This window comes from Diadema setosum, chromosome 2 (genome assembly GCF_964275005.1).
Source record: "Diadema setosum chromosome 2, eeDiaSeto1, whole genome shotgun sequence".
In the NCBI taxonomy this organism is placed as follows: Eukaryota; Metazoa; Echinodermata; class Echinoidea; order Diadematoida; family Diadematidae; genus Diadema; species Diadema setosum.
The window spans coordinates 20,199,085-20,220,896 of NC_092686.1; the positions used below are offsets into that span (position 1 = coordinate 20,199,085).

The window sequence follows — 21,812 nt, forward strand, 5'->3', positions numbered from 1 at the left end:
AACTTGGGCAATAACACAGTATAGCTGTACTTGCTTTCGGATAAAAAGACTAACGGGTGTGAGCCTGAAGTGCAAAACCTTCCGCGTCCATGCTGTGTTGTTTGTGCTCAAAGTTGTGTAATTGAATCATGCAACAGTGTACATTGTATTTTTTCTTTTTTATTTTAAATGGTCAAATGGGTAATGTTCAGTTTGATGCATTTTCTTTCTTTTTTTTTTATTAAATTAGTGTAACCTTGCAACTTACAGACCTGCCAGTTTGCAAATGATAATGGATGATTTTAACAGGTCCCAGGTGAAGACTCTTGACTTATTGTGAAAAATCTATGACTACTATTAGACATTAAACCTCACAGATTGTGCATACCACTTTCCAGCTGACAGAACAAGGACCTATTATAGAAAGAAACTAGCCCAACCAAATGCTGTGTGCAGCAAAGGGACAGGGCTGTGTATAATTACAATATAGTAAGAAAGGTGATATACACTCAAACAAGGTAATTACAGGTGAATCGTGGTATTTAGGTCCTTGACATAATGAGGCTCTCTTATGTTTTTGAAAGGCTGTTAACTAACATAAAATGAGCTGCCAAGCATGCGTGAGCATGTTGGTAATTGAAATCTATTCTGTAAACTTACATTCAGATGTGACTATGAATTTGTTTATTTGTTTATTTTCCTCTTCTTTTTTTTTACTCATTGCCTCTTAACTAAAATATCCAATCCCATTTTGGTGCCGCCTTTTTAACACTATATATGATCGCTGCTGTTAGTGTTATCTGTGTATGTACAGTAGATGTATGTACCTGGATGATGCCAGCAAGACAACATGGTTTATTTTACATTCATAATTATGAATATCTATTCTTTGCTAACCACCAATGCTGTATTTTATTTTGTCAAGTGAAGTTTTGTTTGTCATGCCATCAGTTTAATATCTTTATTATTAAGTTTGTTTGTGTACGTATGAGTTTTGCATCCTTTCAGATGAACATTTTCTATGATTAGGGTAATCATCTTTTCGCTTTAACAAACAAATGGGGGCATCTGGAAAGTGCTCAATGACAGGAATGTAAACCTTGTATTTTTGATGTAATACAAATTTACATGTTTTTGGTTTTTTTTTTTTTCAAATACCTGTCGAGGCCTTATTTGTCTTTCAAAAACAAAAATTCCTGTCACATAATCAGTTGAACGAATTTGTTAACTGAAATAAAAATTCTTTGGCTTGGCAAAACAACATGGTGAAAAAAAAAGTAATCTGAATAATGAATACTTTGAAATGTAATGTACTCATGTAATATGATTATCATCCATTGACCTGTAATAAAATTTCCTCAACTTAAGACTGTATTTACTCCAGACTTACAGTGTGTGATAGAAGTCTCATGTTTTGATCAATGTATGCATACAAATGCAGTGTGAATTTGTGTGGCATGTGTTGTGTACATGTATGCATTCTTAATTTTGAACATTCAGGTATGTCTCATTCAGTCGAAAATTGGTTAGTATGTACATAAGTTGATGTCTGGTGGCACCATTACAAATAGGTTTTTTGTTTGTTTGTTTTTGCTGATTTGAAGAAGAATTTGTACTACTAGTGCACATCCATTATATTGGACATGGTTCTATGGAAACTTTTTTGCAATGTATCAAAAAAGTAAAAAATCAGGTCCTTAAATTATCTGTATTTACAACTGTACTACATTTACAATGTTCTTTCTTGCATTGTTGAGCTGTAACAACATTTTAATGTAACAAAAAGAAAACTGTCGGTCCTGAAGATGTCGTTATAATGGGAGTCACTTGAAGTGCAAGTTCTTCTTCCAAATGCATTGGTACATGCTGTTACTGGTTCAGTAGGAATTTCTTCTGGTTTCTACTGGGGCCAGTACAACATCTACTGGTATTCTGTTGGTTTCTTCTGGTTTCAGTAAGGCCTCTACTGGTATTCTTCTGGTTCCAGTAGAAATTCCTACTGGTTTCTACTGGTTCCAGTAAGAAATCCTGCTGGTTTCTACTGGTTCCAGTAAGAAATCCTGCTGGTTTCTACTGGTTCCAGAAGAAATCCTGCTGGTTTCTACTGGTTCCAGTAAGAAATCCTGCTGGTTTCTACTGGTTCCAGTAGGAAATCATGCTGGTTTCTACTGGTTACAGTAAGAAATTCAGCTGGTTTCTACTGGTTCCAGAAAGAAATCCTGCTGGTTTCTACTGGTTCCAGTAAGAAATCCTGCTGGTTTCTACTGGTTTTCTACTGGTTTTGTTGAGATTTCTACTGGTTCCAGTAAGAAATCCTGCTGGTTTCTACTGGTTTTGTTAAGATTTCTACTGGTTTTGTTGAGATTTCTACTGGTTCCAGTAAAAAAATCCTGCTGGTTTCTACTGGTTTTCTACTGGTTTTGTTAAGATTTCTACTGGTTTTGTTGAGATTTCTACTGGTTTTGTTGAGATTTCTACTGGTTTTGTTGAGATTTCTACTGGTTCCAGTAAAAAAATCCTGCTGGTTTCTACTGGTTTTCTACTGGTTTTGTTGAAATTTCTACTGGTTTCATTGAGAGTTTTCATTGGTCTTCACTGGATTCTACTGGTTTAAATCAAGCATTTCTACTGGTTTCTACTGGTTCCAATAAGAATTCTTACTGGTCTGCTACTGGTTCCAGTACAAATTTCCAACTGGTTTTCTACTGGTTTTATTTCACTTTCCATATTGAAACCAGTAGAAAATCGGTCTCCACTGAACCCGTACAAACCAGTAGAATTCTACTGGTTTTAGCTCTACTGGTTTCTATGGGAATTTCGACCTGGGATGCGCATGCAATTAGAGGTGCACTGTATTTGGTCAATCCTGGCGAGATCAAGCATAATACGGTATGTGGAAACCACTGGTCAAAACATAAAAACAACCAAAAACAAGAACAAAGCAAATGGCCACTGCAATGCCATGTTACACATTCTTGTGCACGAGCAACATGCACAGTGAAAGCAGACAACACACAAAAACAGACACACTATCCCTGCGTTAAGTGCACACATGCCATGTGCCACTGATCTCTGCTGTTTCCTGTAGAGATCAGTGGCACGGGATTTCACAGAGAATCAGGCTCGTCCATAATTGTTCAAGTTGACATCCTACTGGTATTACTATTCCTAGGATATCAAGTTGACATCCTAGTTTCAGAGTTTTATGAAATGCAGTTTTGCTATGATAGGAAATAGACATCCTAGCATATATACATGTTGTACTTTGCTATATAACTATACACAGCCCAGTCGCTGTAAGTAGCGACAGGGCCGTACTGACGTGACCCACAACACGAAGAGAGTTCAGCGATCGCATGCGATCATTTTGAATTTTGACACTTTATATAATTTTTTTTTGTCACTTCAAACTCATCTAATGCGAATCTTCAATAATGAGACTTCATATTTATGCTATCAATATTGAAATTCACATTTTACAATTTACCGAAAATGATGATTACATGCAGCATGCGTGAACGGTACATCGTCTTTCACGCCAGGCCATTTTGAATATCGGGATGTCACATGATCTGTATGCCCTTTCAAAAGGTCGCGCTGTTGACCGTGCTGCTACACTCAAGCAGCGCACGCACGCAAAAGATCTCTCCGCAGCAGACGACATTGGGCAGTCATACATGGGTACTACATACGATATACACAGGTTCTGTAATGGATATGTTCTCAAGCGCACACGCCGTGCTTGCTTTGGAGCACTTCCGGTCACGCATGCGCATAATTTGCAGAGGTCAAGGCGCCAATTTGAATTCTGCAACGTTGAACCCCGATGGTTAGGGATTGCGCCAGAAAGTGTAATTTTTTTTTTGTTCCATGGACTTATCGCGAGGGCTCTCTATGGACTTATGAACCTTCTGTAATACAAACATACACTTAACGTGAGTAACGTATACATTTTTTATAAGAAACGTATAAATGTTCATAAGTTTTGTAGTTGTGTTGTGGTTTCCTACTTTGAAGGTGCATGTCTTGTCTGTCAGACGCTGTATTCGCACGGCGTATTAACAGCGTCTGGTTGGGCTATTTGCTATATAGACTTGCTATGATAGCAACTTTGGTATGCTTATGAAATGGGGTATATGAACAAACAATCCAGCCCTGGAGCACTCTTAAGTTATGTCCTCTTGAGGCTAGGCCCAGGAGCACTCCTGAGGCATTCTTAATTGTGTACAAGAGACCCGGGGGTCACGCACTCACCTGAGTATCGCAACTTCACCTTCCATGCATTCTTGCAGACTCTTACCTGAGAACATTGGAAACTTATGGTGGAGGTAGCTTTGAGAGTGGGGGCATGGTTTCCATTTACATATTCCATCACACTGGTAAAAAATACCTACCAAGTACACTGTACTTTATAGAATGTTGGATTATGCAGCTTGGGATAAAAAAGACTTAAAGCCCTATCACTTTTGATTAGAACTAGAGAAAAATATTATTGAATAATCATTGATTTACCTGTAGGAGGTTTGGACCCCCTGGGGCCCCCAAGGAAAGCATGGTGCCCATTCAAATGCTCTGAAATCTTATCCCCATGGGACTACCTGCCAAGTTTGGTGAAAATTTGTGATAGGTTTTTCAAGAAAAAGATGAAAATTTACAATTTCGGTCCAAATTTAGGCCCCCTGGGGCCCGCCAGGCGGGGGCACCATGGGGGCATGGTGCCCATTTGATGGAAATGAGATTCTATCCCCCTAGGGATGCTACCTGCCATGTTTGGTGAAAATTTGTGATACGGTTTTCAAGAATAAGATGAAAATTTACAATTTCGGTCCAAATTTAGGTCCCCTGGGGCCCCCCAGGTGGGGCATGGTGCCCGTTTGATGGGAATGAGATTCTTTCCCCCTAGGGATGCTACCTGCCAACTTTGGTGAAAATTCATAATGGCATTTTCAAGAAAAAAATGAAAATGTACAATTTGGGCCCCATTAGGACCCCTCTCCACCTCCCTCAACTCGGTCCCAAGGGGGGGGGGGGGGGTGGGGGCACCCCTGATTCCGCCATGAACAAACTTGAAACTACAATCATCAATGTACTAATTCATAGTAATAGTATTAATTTAGCTCTATCCCTTCTGGTTCTAGAGAAGAAGATTTTTTAAGATTCCTTAATTTTTTTTTTTTTTTGGGGGGGGGGGGGGGGTTGTTGGGCCCCTCTGGGGGCCCCCCAGGTGGGGTATGGTGCCCACTTGAACAAATTGAGATTCTATCCCCCTAGGGATGCTACCTGCCAAGTTTGGTGAAAATCGGTCAAGGGGTTCTCAAGAAGAAGATGAAAATGTAAAAAGTTTATGCACGACGCACGCCGGACGCCGGACGAAGAGCGATCGCAATAGCTCACTTGAGCCTTTTTTGGCTCAGGTGAGCTAATAAATGGTCATCAATGGTTAGAGTGCTCCGGAAGTTGAAAGGGTGTGTACTGTGTATACATTACATGTGTCTTCATCAAACTGAGTTTTCAAAATAGCGCCTTATTTTGCGGTTGGGAAAATTTCCTGAAGTCAAATTAGCCCGCTATTTGGGCAGTGAAGATGCAAATAGCGCGCTACTGTAAAGGTGGTAATTTTCACCGTGTTGAAATTTTCATGCATTTCACTCATTTCGCTCAACCACAAATTTGCGCAAAAATAAAAGCACACAAATATTTTTGCTTGCCATATGTTCCAGTATTTGATGTGTTGATTCTGCGAATTAAAAACACGTGAAACTCTTCTAACCCTACCAAGTACGAAAAATTAGCCACGCGAAAATATCCAGTATTTGGTGGGAAAAATTTCCCAAGAAATCTTGGTCTAGTTCGTGAAATAGTGCCACGAATTAGTGGGCCATTTTGGTAGCGTCCATTTCAGCTCGAGATTTTTCTCGATCCCACAATACAGCGTGCACTTCCAGTGAGCCAATCAGCTGAGCATGGGCCTGGGATTTCCTAGTGCACAGGCAAATAAAAGTTAATAGGTAGTACACAGGGAACATTGCATGCATTTATGGGCGTATTAGCAGATCTGTGGTGTTGTTGACGTCTATACCTTCCACTGTTTCTTCAAGCTTAGCGTTCGCTACTTGCAATTCTATGATCTCTGGCCATACATACTTCACACACTAATACTATTATTTGTTAACTAGCAGTACCCGTGGAAATCCACGGGTCTGAGGGCCTTTTTTGTTTTTTCTCATATATACGATTTTGCACATTTTTATTGATGAAATAAAAGAAAAATTTTCTCATTCTTTCGTTACTTGTGCTCGATCTCTTCTACCAATGAACACCATCCCCCCACACATACACACACATTTCCACCCCTGCAGAACAAAAAGCAAAAACAAAAACAAAAACAAAAACAAACTGGACTCGGAATTTTTCAAGACTGACAAATTAGGTGATCCGATTTTTTTTAAAAATCAATGATTCGAGTTTTCACTTGAGATTAGGGACATTGGTCGTGTGATGTTTGGATTCTCATTTTGAAAAGGGAGTCAGACCTGCCATCTTGGGTACCGAATTCCGTATACACTATCAAAGAAGCAGAATGAAGTATATTTGACCTTTGACCCCACTTTGCACCCCCAAGATGGCATCTGAGCAAAAAGTGGTTATTTTGTGAAATGATTCTTGTAACATGGTCTTTGCGTGTGCAACATATGGGAAAGATAAGACATTTTTCACCAAGATACAGGATGAAACATTTATGACCTTTGACCCTAATTTACATACCCAAGATGGTGTCTGATCAAGTAGTTGTTATTTTATGAAATAATGTACGTAACATTAACTAAACATGTGCAAAATATGGGGTTGATAGGGGCTATTTTTCTTGAGTAATTGCAAAGAAAATTGGAAAAAGAAAGTAATATGAAAATACATCGAAGATAATCTTTAATTTCAACCACTTTTTTGGACGTGATCCCGACACCATATGAAAAACAAAGGGGACACGTACGATAGCGCAAAGTCTCAGCTACAACATATTAAAATCTGGAAGAAATTCACCAAAGGGTAAGGTTATAGTGCTCGATAAAGACAATCATGTCAATTTTCACATCTAGAAAAATTCCCTCCCATAGAGATAACACGTCATAACGAAGATAAAGAAAGAAGTACATATGACCTTTGACCCCGATCTGCACAGACAAGATGGCATCTGAGCAAAAAGTGGTTATTTTGTGAAATGATCCTTGTAACACGGTCTTTACTTGTGCAAAATATGGGGAAGATAGAACATGTATTCACCAAGATACAGGATGAAACATTTATGACCTTTGACCCTAATTTACATACCCAAGATGGTGTCTGATGAAGTAGTTGTTATTTTATGAAATAATGTACGTGATATGAACTAAACATGTGCAAAATATAGTGGTGATAGAGTATGTTTTTCTTGAGTTATTGCAAAGAAAGTTGGAAAAAGAAAGAAATATGAAAATACATCGAAGATAGGCTTTGATTTCAACCAAGTTTTTGGACGTGATCCCGATACTGTATGAAAAAATGAAGGGCACATAACGATAGCCCAAAGTCTCAGCTACAACATATTAAAATCTTAGAGAAATTCACCGAAGCATAGGTGAGCTAGTGCTCGAAAAAGATAGTCATGTCAATTTTCATTTCCAGAAAAACTGCACTCCCATTAAGATAACACGTAAACTGGTCAAATTTGACAAGATTACTTTCAATCCAATATTACGAGGTGATGCCGTCATCTAATCAAAACGTTGTTACTATATTAATGAAAGAGCATTTAGTAAGCTGCAACATACTGAAATCTGGGTGAAAATTGGCCAAGGATAAGTGAGATACGCTCGAGTGAACTTGTAATTTGATGATGTCATTTTGAAAATTTGCTCTTTTTATTTTATTAAGAAATTTGATATCTTTTAATCATTTTTCCAGCATCGCCAACCCATGAAATGACATGAAGAACTCATCAGCTTTCAGAATATGTAAAGAAAATGGGGGGTCACCGTCCATCCTGACGAGTAAAATCGGATTTAAAATTGGCGGTTTTTTGGCATTGTTGCACTGTATATCGCCATTGACGCGCGCGCGGAATTTCAACTTTGACGGGCCCGTATGACGTCATATTGAGTCAGATTGACTTGAAACTTGGTAGACATATTCCCTGACATTTCAGACAGGCGATAAGTGTGAAAAAACGGGAAATTTCTATTGCATATGAGCTGTGCGTGCGTATATGCGCGCGCGCGTACGCGTCCGTAAAATTTTTTCAATTTTTCAAAAAATGCTCTAAATGGTCTGAAACGTGTGCAAAAAAAATTTGAGCTCGATTTGAGCATACAAATATTTCAACGCGCGCGTACGCGCACGTTTTAAGGTATAGATGAATTTTGAGAATATGAATAGAATGCGCTTGACTTGAAATATATGTGACGTAAATTTCATTGAAAAATTCCATTCCATTAATGAGATATGATTGAGAATGTGTTTTCATATAATGACGTCATAGTGACGTCACGGTCGACTGATCACTTTGATTTTAGTTCGATTGCCGTCTTTGGGAGATGATACATATATGGTATAAGTTTGAAATTGATAGGAAGAGGTCTTTCTGAGCTAATCGATGCACAACTTTTGGGGAGAAAGAAGAAGAAAAAGAAGAAGAAGAAGAAAGAATCCGTACAAAAACAGAAGGTGATCCGAGAGGATACTCGGATCACCTAAAAACAAACATTCAGGGAAAAATTACCAAAAACGCTTATGAGATTCTCCGAAAGTTCTGCCCACAGATTCTTCCCATCGGAACGAGAAGATACTATTGACACTATGACTTTGATATTATACCCCCTGTTCTGGCATCCATGCAGGCACCCAAGGGAATCTACGACTGGTCTCAAGGCCTCCCATTTTTATTTCATTCCTATTTCTTTTCCCACTTTATGAGAGAAAAATATAATATTTTCATCTTTAACTGCTCCCTCCTTTTTTTTTTTAAATCACCAAAACGTTTATCTCAAATTCATGAAATTCTTCCGTCGAGATGCTTTCATTGCAACTGATTGACAAATTGCCCTGCATTGACGTAAATAAGCACTGAATTGATCAGTGTTTTAGTAGTAGCCATGATAAAAAAATCATGGGCGTACATACTCGAGCGGGACTCAAACCCACGACCTCCTGATCACCGGACAAGCGTCATCTCCACTAGACCACTGAGCTTTCGCTTGACAGCAAGTGTTGGTTCTAATCCTTATAGCATGCAGCGGGTAATGCGTAATTTTTCAAATTCATGAAATTCTTCCATCGAGATGCTTTCATTGCAACTGATTGACAAATTGCCCTGCATCGACATAAATAATTACGCAGTACCCGCTGCATGCTGCACGAGATAGAGGAGCTTAGGAAAAAATCTCCTGCTTTTTCTCACTCCTGAGGACAGACAGTTTTTTCCTAAGCTCATCTATCTCTTTGGTTCACAGTCCTTTTCAGGACTACACTCACTCCAGAAAGAATACTCTCACTCAATTCCTTACCTCTTCTCCGACCTTTCTTTCTTCCTTTCTCCTGTCATTCCAACACATGGTGAACCGCAAACCGAGTGTATCGACTGATAGACGTTTTAAATAGCTTCATTTTCATTGATATTTCATTTTAAACATTAAAACAATCCAGTACTGTTTGTGTCTCTTCCGCCCACTCTTAAGTTATGGATCATAGCACCCCCTCCCCATTCATTTGCATTGGACTATCGTATTATTATCATTATTTCAGTGTATTGTTATTTTTATTATCACTATTATTATTACTAACATTATTATTATTATTTAGGGGAGAGGAGAAAGTAGAATCATAATATAGGAATGATCAACCAACGGAGGAGGAAATGTTAATAAGCCAGTTCGTAGTTCCACTTTGCGCATTCCGTGAGCAGAAAAAGGTCACTTGAGCCTTTGGCTGAGGTGAGCTAAAAACTGTTGCCGACGTAAAGTTTCATGGCGAAGCCTCTGTCTCTTTAGTATTCAAAGATGTACCCCAAGCCGCCCATGTTTCATGCAATTTGCATACAGATGTGAATGTTAGAATATCGAGATAACCCTGCTACGAGCACTGTATGGTGAGATGTCAGGGCATAGCTAGGGTGAGCGGAGTGCTCAGTGAGCGCAACGAGCTAGGTACAAAAAACACAAAAACTCGTAGTGGTACCAGTGCAGCCACCAGTGAATGTACGGAACTGTAGCTACCTGTGATGGAAATTTTGTGCAGATAAACTACTTTTGAACCACACGCTGAGCTGAGAAAAGATGCACAGCATGCATGCGTCAACTTCGGGCTAATTTCCCAAGCTGGCTGCTTTTGGGCTGGTGAACACACACATTTGTGATATTGGGCTATTTTCCCAAGCTGCGAAATAGTGTGCTAACTCGAACTTTGGTCTGATGAAGACGCACCTATTTTGTACGTAAGAAGTAAATACTTGTACTTGAAAACCACAAAAGATATGCTTATCTCAGCCACTTCTTGTGTGGTCTCGGCCAGCAGTTATTCTCTGTATGAACACACTCGGAGGAGTACCGTATCAGTCGAAGGGCACCAGGAGCACTCCTCGGCCCAAATTTGTGTAAATGGGGTTAGTGTCATCACGAGAATAAACCAGCAATAAATAGCAGTGGATGGATCATGCCATGAATTCAAAATGACTGTCCTTTTTTTTTCTGAACTACAGTATCCTAACCAATCTAACCTTATAATATTTTTGTTAATGAACATCAAATTCATATTGAGTTAATCATTTACATAAACTTGTTAGTTGGTGCTGGAAAAAAACAAATCCTGATTTAACAATTATGAAAGTTATAAAGGGGAATATCATCGCTTGAATGATTTTCCCTTGCATATCATTTTGTAATGTAAGTATACAGAGACAGCAGGTACATCATGCTTTCATTTACATTTGCCTAAGATGTAAGTTTCCCTGTCAAACATCATGCAAAACAGCTTGCTGAAAACAATGCATTTCAAGGCCTACAGGGTCAAGGCACATAAATTACCTTCATATGATAGCTCATCATGATACTTGAACCCAAAGGGCATAAAGTATGGTGACATACGATGGTAGTCCTCTTCTGTGATGACACTGCTTGTCATGACCATTTGCACAGCTGGATGGTAGCGGCCTGCAGACAATGCATGACTCTGCAGCTTTTTTTGCAATGATGATGGACATGCCTACAAGATAGAAACATGTATGATACTTCAATGATAAGCCATGCATATGGATCTTACAACTGACTCAATACATTACACTTAGTGCCTTACATTACATTTTATTGAAGTGGATTGACAGTGTTACATACAAATGGATCACTTATCTTCATTTTTTTCTTCAATTTCAATTAATTTCATATTTTTCAAGAAAACATCACACATGAACATATACACACACACAAATGACAAAAATACAAATTAGATAAAACCTTTACCTAAATATACATGCATAACGGTCTAATGACCATTTAGTCCAACTGCCACTTGGCCTCATTACCAGTTCGTCGATTTTATGTCTTATTTGTTGGGTACCGCATTTAGATCACTGTAACTACAGACTGCTGGTACTAATCAGACACATGATCATGACTTGCTTGGGCGAGATCAGATCGGCAAGTGTAGAATACTCAAGACAAACAGGCTGGACATTATATAACAGGCTTGACCACTCAGTGTTTACAGCTGTGGGATGAAGAGGTTGGGTGGTACAGGAAGTGATGGTTCTGGGGGCAGATGTAGATGATCGAGGTGTAACGAAACATGGTTGCAGCTGGAGATAGGCATGTCGAAAGACCGTGGGAACGATGGGACAGAGTGGCCAGAAAGTGACAAATTGGAATGGGAATGTGAGATGGTACAAGATTATGTAACAAAGTCTTTTGCAATGTAAGTATGGCAGAGTGCAGTGTATGTGCATATATACAGTACATATCCCCCCCCCCCCCCCCCCGATCGAATAGAAGTCACAAGAAAGCTAGGCTTGAAGAAAGTGGACAGTTTACACAATAGGCCTGTAGATGAAAACAGAAATCGGGAGGTCTACTTTCAAGTCAATGAGTATGTTCTACTGGGGACACCTCACATCACCGTGAATGTTGTCCCTTGCATCACCACGTATTTTACGACCACTCGAACTGTTTCTACTGAGCGATAAATGTCCGGTGATTTGCGGTGATGTGAGGAGATGCGAGAGAACTTGCTGTGAACAGGAAGTCGCATATTTTACAGATGTGTTCGCAGGTCGCGTCGTATGGGAAGGTAAACATCAATCAAGATGGCACAACCTTTCCTGTTTTATTTCTAGCACATCAACAATGTAAGGCATTCAGTTTCAAATTCCATTCTCCCATCACCGCGCATCGACCACCTCAAAAGGTGGACGATGGAGCACCTCACATCACTGCGCATTGGCCACTATCCGATGTGTTTCTACCGAGGAAAAATTTGAGGTGTTAACTGTGCATCGCCGTGCATCACCAGGTTATCACTACGCATCGCCTCGCATCGCCTCAAATTTTTTGTCGCTCAGCAGAAAAATGCTCAAGGTACTTGTCTTCACAATATATGAAAAGAGAATGAGCTACAAAAATCCCACATCACTCTGTGCCTGTACATATCGTTCGGGTGCTATCAATCCAAGAATGTGGAAACATTATAAAAACTTATTCAAAGTAAACTTAAACAAAACAATGAGATGACTGGTTCTAAATGACCATAATCTGAATGTGCAGATAAAAGAAATTATGCCAAAGTCAACAACAAACCTTTCCTGTTTTATTTCTAGCATATTAACAATGTAAAGCACTCAATTTTAAATTCCATTCTGCAATGGGCGTTTGCAAAACAGAGTCGGAGTCACTTTTTCACAAATTTTGTTTGATAAAGGCAGATGAGTCAATCTTTCACAGATTTGTTTGCTCAGCACAGAAAATGTGCGAGAAAGAGATAAGGAGAGAGAGAAGATGCAGAGATGAAGGGATTGAAGAATTCAAATTCGATGCAAGATGTATAGTCATATACTGTATATGCAAAGGAGTAGTGGAGTTTGGGGTCATTGAATGCTCTGCAACTTGCAATGCTATCAGAAGTACACTGTATAACATGACACAGATGATATATTATCAAATAGTTTGCTGCTTATCTTTACAGTCCATAGCTTAGTTCAACATGTTTTGCTGTTTCTTATTACAGTTCAACACATTTTGAATGTTTGTGTTTCTGAGTCCTCATGGACTCACATGGTCTGCATGTTGACATGAGTGATTACCACGCTGTGTCCTTTTTGTTCAACGACAGTCCATGGTTCTGGGTCGAACTTTGTTGCTAACTTGTCAGGTCAAGGTTGAGTGATTATGACCAGGTTACCATGTGTTGTGGGGCTCTCACGTCTTCTCACACTTCAATCTCTCACCACCCTGTGGACCAAAATCGAACCCTGTTACCGAACCTGACACTGCTGATTGGCTAAGTGTGCACTGACCAGTAGAGATTGCATGTGCAAAAGGATGATCTAGTTGTGCATGTCCAGAATTTTCTCAGAAACTTGGTTTTCTATTTGCTCTGATTTTGACCTAACTACTAATTGCGCAAACACAAAACTTCGCAGGTAGTGAGTCCTGGTAATACAGACTAGCAATATAATCAAATGCATATTACAGTGAAACCCCGTTATAACGAGGTCCGTGGGACCGGCGATATTACCTCGTTATAACCGGTACCTCGTTATAACCGTACGCATCAAAAACAAAGAAAACATAAGCACGACATCGGAATATACCCATCAATGGAAGAAACTTAAGAACATCCTTTGCGTTGTTATTACACAATTATGGATCATTATTATTGAGATAATAAAGGGAAATTATTTGTGAATTAGACGAAAAAGTAGGGGTTGAAATGAGATAATTCTTTATTGTAATTCTTGTTTGTTAATTTTTCCTAACACCAGCGCAAATAGAGTAAAATACAGGCGTTGTTTATCATAACTTGCGATGTATTTTTACGCTGTTGGTGCCCAGCGGGAATGCGATGATTTCATGAATCATTTCGGCTGTAATCTTATACAATATAATATCGTTGCGTTCGAAGGGATTAAAAATGCGTTCTTTATTTTCTTTCGAAAATCTCTTCGCGTTTTGTACCTGTACATCCGTTCTTGAAAAATATGCGACACGATTGAATGTGGAAGGTTACGTTGTGAGCCTTTTTACGCAAATCTGTACTTCATAGACCATTCTGAAAGAAAGAAATATCTTCATTGTGAAATGCAGTGTTAAAATTGTGATAATGAACAAACCCAGATCTATTCAAACTAATAAAAACGTCTGTTTCTTTTTCTGATTTAGGTTAACATGCGTTATTCAACTATTTTTTACGCTATCGATATATACTGTCACCTGGCGAGATCGCGATAATTTCAGAGTAACACACATGCGTTGTTTACCGTTAACTTGAGAGGTATTTTACGCTGTTGGAGCCCAGCGGGAATTCGATAATTTCATGAATCATTTCGGCTGTAATTTTATACAATGTATGATCGTTGCATCCGACGGGATTAAAAATGCATTCTTTATTTTCTTTCGAAAATCTCTTCGCGTTTTGTACATCCTTGAACTGTTAAATGCGTTTGTTTCTTTTTTCGAACACCGATTAAGTAGGTTAACATGCGTTATTCAACTTTTTTTACGCTACTGTCACCTGGCGAGATCGCGATGATTTCATTAATTATTTCGGCTTTAATCATACACACTCATATTTCAATTATCATTTGTTGAATGATAATAAACAAATCCAGATCTATTCAAATTAATAAATGCGTTTGTTTGTTTTTCTGAACACCGATTAAGTAGGTTAACATGCGTTATTCTACTATTTTTACGCTACTGTCACCCGACGAGATCGCGATGATTTCATTAATTATTTCGGCTTTAATCATACACACTCATATTTAAATTATCATTTGTTAAATGATAATGAACAAATCCAGATCTATTCAAATTAATAAATGCGTTCGTTTCTTTTTCTGAACACCGATTAAGGAGGTTAACATGCGTTATTCAACTATTTTTACGCTACAGTCATCCGACGGGATCGCGATGATTTCACTAATTATTACGGCTTTAATCATCCACACTCATATTTGCTAAGCAGCAAAAGAACTGGAAGTCGGAACTAAAAATGGAAAGGATATAATAATGAGTTGCACACGCATTCCAATTGTCCATTTTTGGCCACAAGTGTCGCTACATGAAAAGTTTTTGAATGCGTTATCTTTTTTATTTCTCGTTGCGTTGTGGTCTGCCCTAATATCACGCACGCGTATCTCGCGGAAAAGAAAATCGAATGATTATGTTTAATGATTTAGTAGGAACATCGGAAGGCATTCCTGTGTCTTATCGCGTGATTTAGAAGAAAACATGGAAGGAACAGTTCTCTGCAAAACGGAAAAAAGACGTGGATAGCGTGAATTCGGTTTTCAGGGTTTCGTTTGTCGCGTGTTTGAAAGCGGCAATTTAGTCAAGAAATGGAACCTCGTTATATCCGATCAAATTGCTTATGTTTTTCTTTATCATGATGCACCGAAATTGTCCTCGTTATAACCGGAATCTCGTTATAACCGAACTCGTTATAACCGATTCGTTCTGCCATAGGTATACACGCAAAGGAAAACGGGACCGACGCGATCACCTCGTTATAAGCGGTTCCTCGTTATAACCGAACTCGTTATAATGGGGTTTCACTGTATATTCATGTTGTAGCAGAATTGTGTCAGGAAATAATCCTAGTCCTTCTCCCACAATCGACTCAAACAGAAAAATACAAATATCTGGAAAGATACATCGGTATTTTCAACCAAAATGTATATGGAGGATGATATATCTGTATTATTACCTCCGCCAAGGGAGGAGATTATGTTTTCGCTACCGTTGGTTTGTTTGTTCGTTTGTTAGTTAGTTTGTCCGTGTGCAAAATAACTCAAAAAGTAGGTAACAGATTGGGATGAAACTTGCAGGAAAGGTTGAGAATGACACAAGTAACAAACGATTAACTTTTGGTAGTGATGCGAGAATTTGTGGGAATTCATGAATGATTTTTGATATTTTGGCAGGTAGGGTCAATGAACTTAGGAGTTCAGGCTGCGCGTTTTTGAGGTTTGCATGCACGCACTAAAGTGCGTGCTCTAGTTTCTGCTAGGGCGAGGCGCGCCGTGCAGCTGAGGGTTTATGACGTAACAAAGGCTTCTATATTGGGAAATTGGGCGGCTTTCAGCACACGATGCTGTAAGTACGTATGGGTGGAAATCACTGATATCTCTATGGAAGAACAAGATCAGTGGTGGAAATGAGCTGCATGCTTGGCGGAGGTCTGCGCTCTCAGAGTGCTTCTCTAGTTATATATGTGAAGTTTCAAGGGATTTGGTGGTAAAATAAGGGAGATATGAGGAGGCGATATCTTGAGTTTTTTTGTACTTAACTTTGAGAAGTGCTAAAAGATGAACGCTACAATTCAAAAGCTTTGGCCTCTTATCGCGGAGTTAATTGCACCATATCGCCGGGCCTGCCTATAACTTTTATTTCTGGCCATTGACTGGCGTAGTCAACAACCACCAAGAGAGTTCCTCCATTTGGTAAGGGGCCACATAAGTCAATGTGCACAGTATGCCATGGGAGTGTGGACATAACTGTCGGTTCGCTCTCTCTTAGCTTCTCGTTACCAGATGGGCTATGCCCATGATGTCTTATATCCAATTAGTCCATTAATTGCCATTTGGTCAATACACCATATTGTCTAATCACTTGTTCGTATAATCTTCATTTCATCTATTCCTCCTTTGTCAAATATTCACTGTAAGAGACGTGTGATGTTAGAAGCGAGGGCCTAGGCGCATTTCATAATTTGGCACGTAGAGGGCGTTGTATTTTCACTGCTTAAAGTCACATGTCATTGGAGATGACTTCTTGTCATGCATCCAGCTGTATTTCTCGATAGTTTCAACAAGCTCAATGTCGTAAGTAGCCCAACAATGTAAATAACCAGAAATTCAAGTATTCCCGATCCGATATGCCAAAGCACATTAAATGACAGTTATGTGTGAGTGAGAAATTTGTGTTGGAAAATCAGTTGATGCGTATGGAGATTGCGTGGTTGGTTTATTGCATTGCACGCACATTATATAGTAGTGGTCGTTCGCTCGAATGAAGCAAGCATCGTAGTAACACGTGAATAAGCTGTATATATGTTGTAATGAAAAAAGTTACAAATACGTGTATGTACGGTAGTTTAATTGTCGGGAGGTCTATAATGAGTGTTTTGGCCTTAGTTAATAGATGACTGATAGTGAGAGAAGTTGTGCTTACAGTGCAGTGAGTAGTGATCGAATATGTAGAAGCCTTGTGTTTGAAAGTAGGTCGCAGGGTCATTAGTTCAATTTCATTACAGTTTAGACGTCTATATAGAGTCTATAGACACATAATAAGCAGCACAGTCATGTTGTGAAAGAAACAAGTGGTTTTATTCACATACATGTACATAGTTTGAGTCACAAGAGACAGTGGTGTGCTCATGCAGGCAAACAATGATTGCTAATATACAGATGTAGGTATCTGTAGCGAGTACATGTGTAATCATATAGTGAAGGTACACATCAAGTATAAACATATGGGGGTATCTGAATACAATATATTGTACAGTCAGATGGTTATCAAATGATGATTTACTGAGTCTTAACAGTAATTGTGACCCGCTACAACAAAATGATCCTCAAGTCGGGCGAGGTCGATTATTTGAAAATTGCATGATATAATCCCCTAATCTTTCTGCTTTAAATTGATATATAACACATTTTATAAAAATAATCGGCTGCGGAGATATCGATGTTTAAAAGAGAGCATGTCGAGACGTCTGGAAAAGCACTGTTTCGAGAAAAGAGCCCTAAAAGTCTTCCTTTCGACACAATCGGGATCAAGGGACACGCAAGTCAGTTTTCACCTCTGGACAACAGAGGGTAAGCCCTAGCAACCCCCAAAGAGTTCATTCAAGCACATCAGCGTCGGCGGTCTCCTCACCAACCAATCAGTGACCAGGATGTCAGAAGCGGCTGAGCATAGCGCACCCCGCCCGCACGTGCACCAGTCGACTGGGCAGTGTGCGAGATGAGATCACTCTGGTTGTTGTTAGGGGCGAACCTATCTGTGGCGCTCAATCCAAATTTTCGAACCATTTTCTGCTTCGTTGAAACGCCAAAAAACATGGCTCAGAAAAACGCTATTTTGTAATCTTTCCTTTGATCATTTTGCTTCAAAATTTCGACAGATGATAGAAGACATGTTAGACTCCAATAATATATCAAAATCAGAAAATCGTAAGTTTTGACCAATTTTGATGCTCTGACTTCAAACTCGATTTTCACGACTTTGACAGTGCGCGACTTTAGGACCTTTTTGTTGTAGCGGGTCACAATTGTTCTGTTGTACATTGTTCATGATACTCATTGAACCTTGCCGCTAGCAGCTTGTTGCTGCTCATCATCAATTGCAGGTGTACTAGTTTGCTGATGTGAACTATACTGCGTGGTCGACTCGGTGTCAACATATTGGTGTCTGGCTTGAATGATTGGAGAAATGCAGTGCAGTTGAGGTGGATGTGACCATCTACCATCTACATTCACTTTGCCTAATATGCACTAAAGCTCCACCCACTTTGACTAATATCCACATAGGCAATTTCTTCCTTAAATTTTTGAAGGTTTCTGTGGCAGGAGAATGTCGAGTGGTAGGGAGGCTTAATGGCGCACTACATATTCTTTCATGGGTATGTATGTGGGCCACATACTGTTCATGGAGTATGTTGAAGAGACAGCATTACAGGCAGCACCCTCTGACCAAAGGTGTGGCTTATATATGTTGAATTGTAGCAATATTTTTGGAGCAGAGCCTGAGCGTCTGCGCCTACAATCTGGTGTGTACCAAACATTGACTCTGCATTCTCTGTGGCAAAGGCGGAGCAAGACTGGACGTCCACGTTGGGCTCGTCCTCATACAGGAAATTCAACTCTCTGAATGTTTCCTCCCCGGGCGGGACACCCATAGCTGGCTAACACCACTTCCGTGGCCGTACCAGGAAGCAAGGAGGACCCGATATCACGGCTCGACCCAGGCCTATTAAACAGGACTTGACCCTGGACATCAAGAGTGGGCAGAATGCTCCCTGGGGCCGGCGGAGCTGCACCCCTACCAAGGGAGTCGTCCTGAAGAGTGCCCAAGTCCACACATGCTGCTGCCATGAGTGCAACAGCAGGACCTGAAATCTGAGAGAGAGGAGGAGGAGAAGTACCGGTCAGATAAGATGATGACCTACAACAGACATCATGACTCACATGAGCTTCCAGACCTACAGCCAGGAGATTCGGTTCAGATGTGCTATCAGTCTTGCTATGGGAAAATCACCCAGAAAGCAAAACAACCAAGACCCTACCATGTCCAGACAGAGCATAATACTATACATTGTAATGGCCAGGTGCTGACCTTCCATCCAGGACCAAGCGGAGACAACCAGAGCGCCAGACTCTTCCAGTGATAAGGCAGTGAGCCCTGATCATTCTGGTGAGCCAGATACCCAACAGCCTACCCAGCAGACAAGTCAGAGCAAGCTGGGGGTCTCACCAACAAGAGCTGTGACGGAGATGTGAACAAGATCTAGAAGACTTGTAAAACCACCAAAGAGACTGTCTATCTAATGGGGTTAAATCAAACAAGATTTTCATGTAAATTAAACAAGAGACAGGGGGTCTCGCGCTCACCCGAGTATCACAAGTTCACCTTCCATGCATTCTAGCAGACTCTTATCTGAGAACATTGGAAACTTGTGGTGGGGGTTAACTTTGAGAGCTGGGGGCATGGTGTCCATTTGTATATTCCATCACACTGCTCAATCACTTCTGGTTCTAGAGAAAATCTTCCTCACTGATTCCTCACTGGAAGGTGTGGGTTGTTGGGCCCTAGGTGGGGCATGGTACCCATTTGATGGAATTGAGATTCTATCCCCCTAGGATGCTACCTGCCAAGTTTGGTGAAAATTTATCACGGAGTTTTCAAGAAAAAAGATGAAAAATTACAATTTAGGCCCTAATTTAGGCCCCTGGGGCCCCCAGGTCTGGGAATGGTGCCCATGGATGGGAATGAGATTCTATCCCCCTAGGGATGCTACCTGCCAAGTTTGGTGAAAATTTATCATGGCATTTTCAAGAAAAAGATGCAAATTTACACTTTGGGCCCCATAAGGACCCCTCCCCACCCCCCTCCCCTGGGTCCCAAGGGGGGGGGGGGGCACCACTGATTCTGCCATGAACAAACTTGACAATACAGTCATCAATGTACCAACTCATAGTATTAACTTAGCTCTATCACTTCTTGTTCTAGAGAAGAAGATTTTTACAGATTTTTCAGTTTTGGGGGGTTTGGGACCCTCTGGAGGCCCCCCAGGTGGGGCATGGTACCCATTTGAACAAATTGAGATCCTACCCCCCCCCCCCCTAGGGATGCTACCTGCCAAGTTTACAATGTAAAAATTACAATGTGAGATTACAATGTAAAAAGTTTACGATGGACGACGCATGCCGGACGCCGGACGAAGAGCGATCGCAATATATAGCTCACTTGAGCCTTCAGCTCAGGTGAGCTAAAAACAAGACTGGACTCAGAATGGAAGAGCATTTTCAAGGAAAATATCAATGAACTCTTAAAGGGTGTGTACAGTTCTGGTCGAGGTGTAGATTTAGCTTTTAAAATTTTGCGAGATATTCAGAAACCACTCTATGAGATGTAAGGGGGAATGCAGTTCTAAGGGGAATCAAAAGTTTATTCGATGAAAATCGGTTTTGAAATGGCTGAGATATCCAAAAACAAGGTGAAACAGAGAGATCCTAATAAAGTTGTGGCATGTCGCCTTTTATTATAGCACTTTTTGGGATATCTCAGCCATTTGAAAACCAATTTTCATCAAATAAACGTTGAATCCTTCTTAAAATTACATGCTCTTTCATATTTCATAAGAGGCTTTTCATTATCTCACTTAGGAATGTTCAAAACATGAATCCGTACCTCAACCAGTACTGTACAGTCCCTTTAAACTGGATCCTACTTTGGACTACTTTTGAACTGTGAAATTATTTGGAATTTTATGGATTTTATGGAACTCTGGACTGTTGATAATGAGCTTGGAGGAGATGTGGGAATATTCAATAACGGTTTGATCAAAGAATACTACAGTGAATGCAAAGTAAAGACCCAACACAAATCATACTACACTTGTATTCTCTGTTTATTTCGGGTTTTCCGAGCTAATAATACAGGTGTGACAAAAAACCACCACCACCAACAACAACAACAAAAATGATAGATGACAAGTGAATGATGTTTGAGTTGACATGAAAAGACTCACAGAAAAATGAAAATAGGGGTCCTGTTTGAAGCGTAATTCTGAACTATTTGGAAAGGCTGTGATGAAAGATGGTTGCTTGCTTTTGCCTGGTATATTCTCTGTATCTCGTCCAAGAACAGAGGCATCAAGGCCCAGGTCTACATCAAGGAGGTGTGACTGCAGTAAGTTTCCAACTGCAAACCTAATAACAAGATAAAAGATACAAATAAATGGTCATTTATAAAAGTACAAATGAACTAGTCTTGGAAATTTGTCAAAGATGACAAATTAGGTAATCCTTCAATTTGTGATTGGGGGCGATTGGGCATGCAATTTTTAAGATTTTCATCAAAGAACAGATTTGA

At 39.9% G+C, this 21,812-nt stretch overlaps 1 protein-coding gene across 1 annotated transcript in view; it reads right to left on the reverse strand.

Moving 5' to 3' along the window:
* Positions 1–21,812, reverse strand: part of LOC140240627 (alpha-N-acetylgalactosaminide alpha-2,6-sialyltransferase 2-like) — a 141,225-nt gene that overhangs the window by 53,472 nt on the left and 65,941 nt on the right. The window contains exons 3-4 of the mRNA XM_072320384.1: positions 21,469–21,649; positions 11,034–11,211 (exon numbers count right to left, since the gene is read on the reverse strand). Of these exons, the coding sequence (XP_072176485.1) occupies positions 11,034–11,211; positions 21,469–21,649 (359 nt within the window). The remainder of the gene's footprint in view (positions 1–11,033; positions 11,212–21,468; positions 21,650–21,812) is intronic.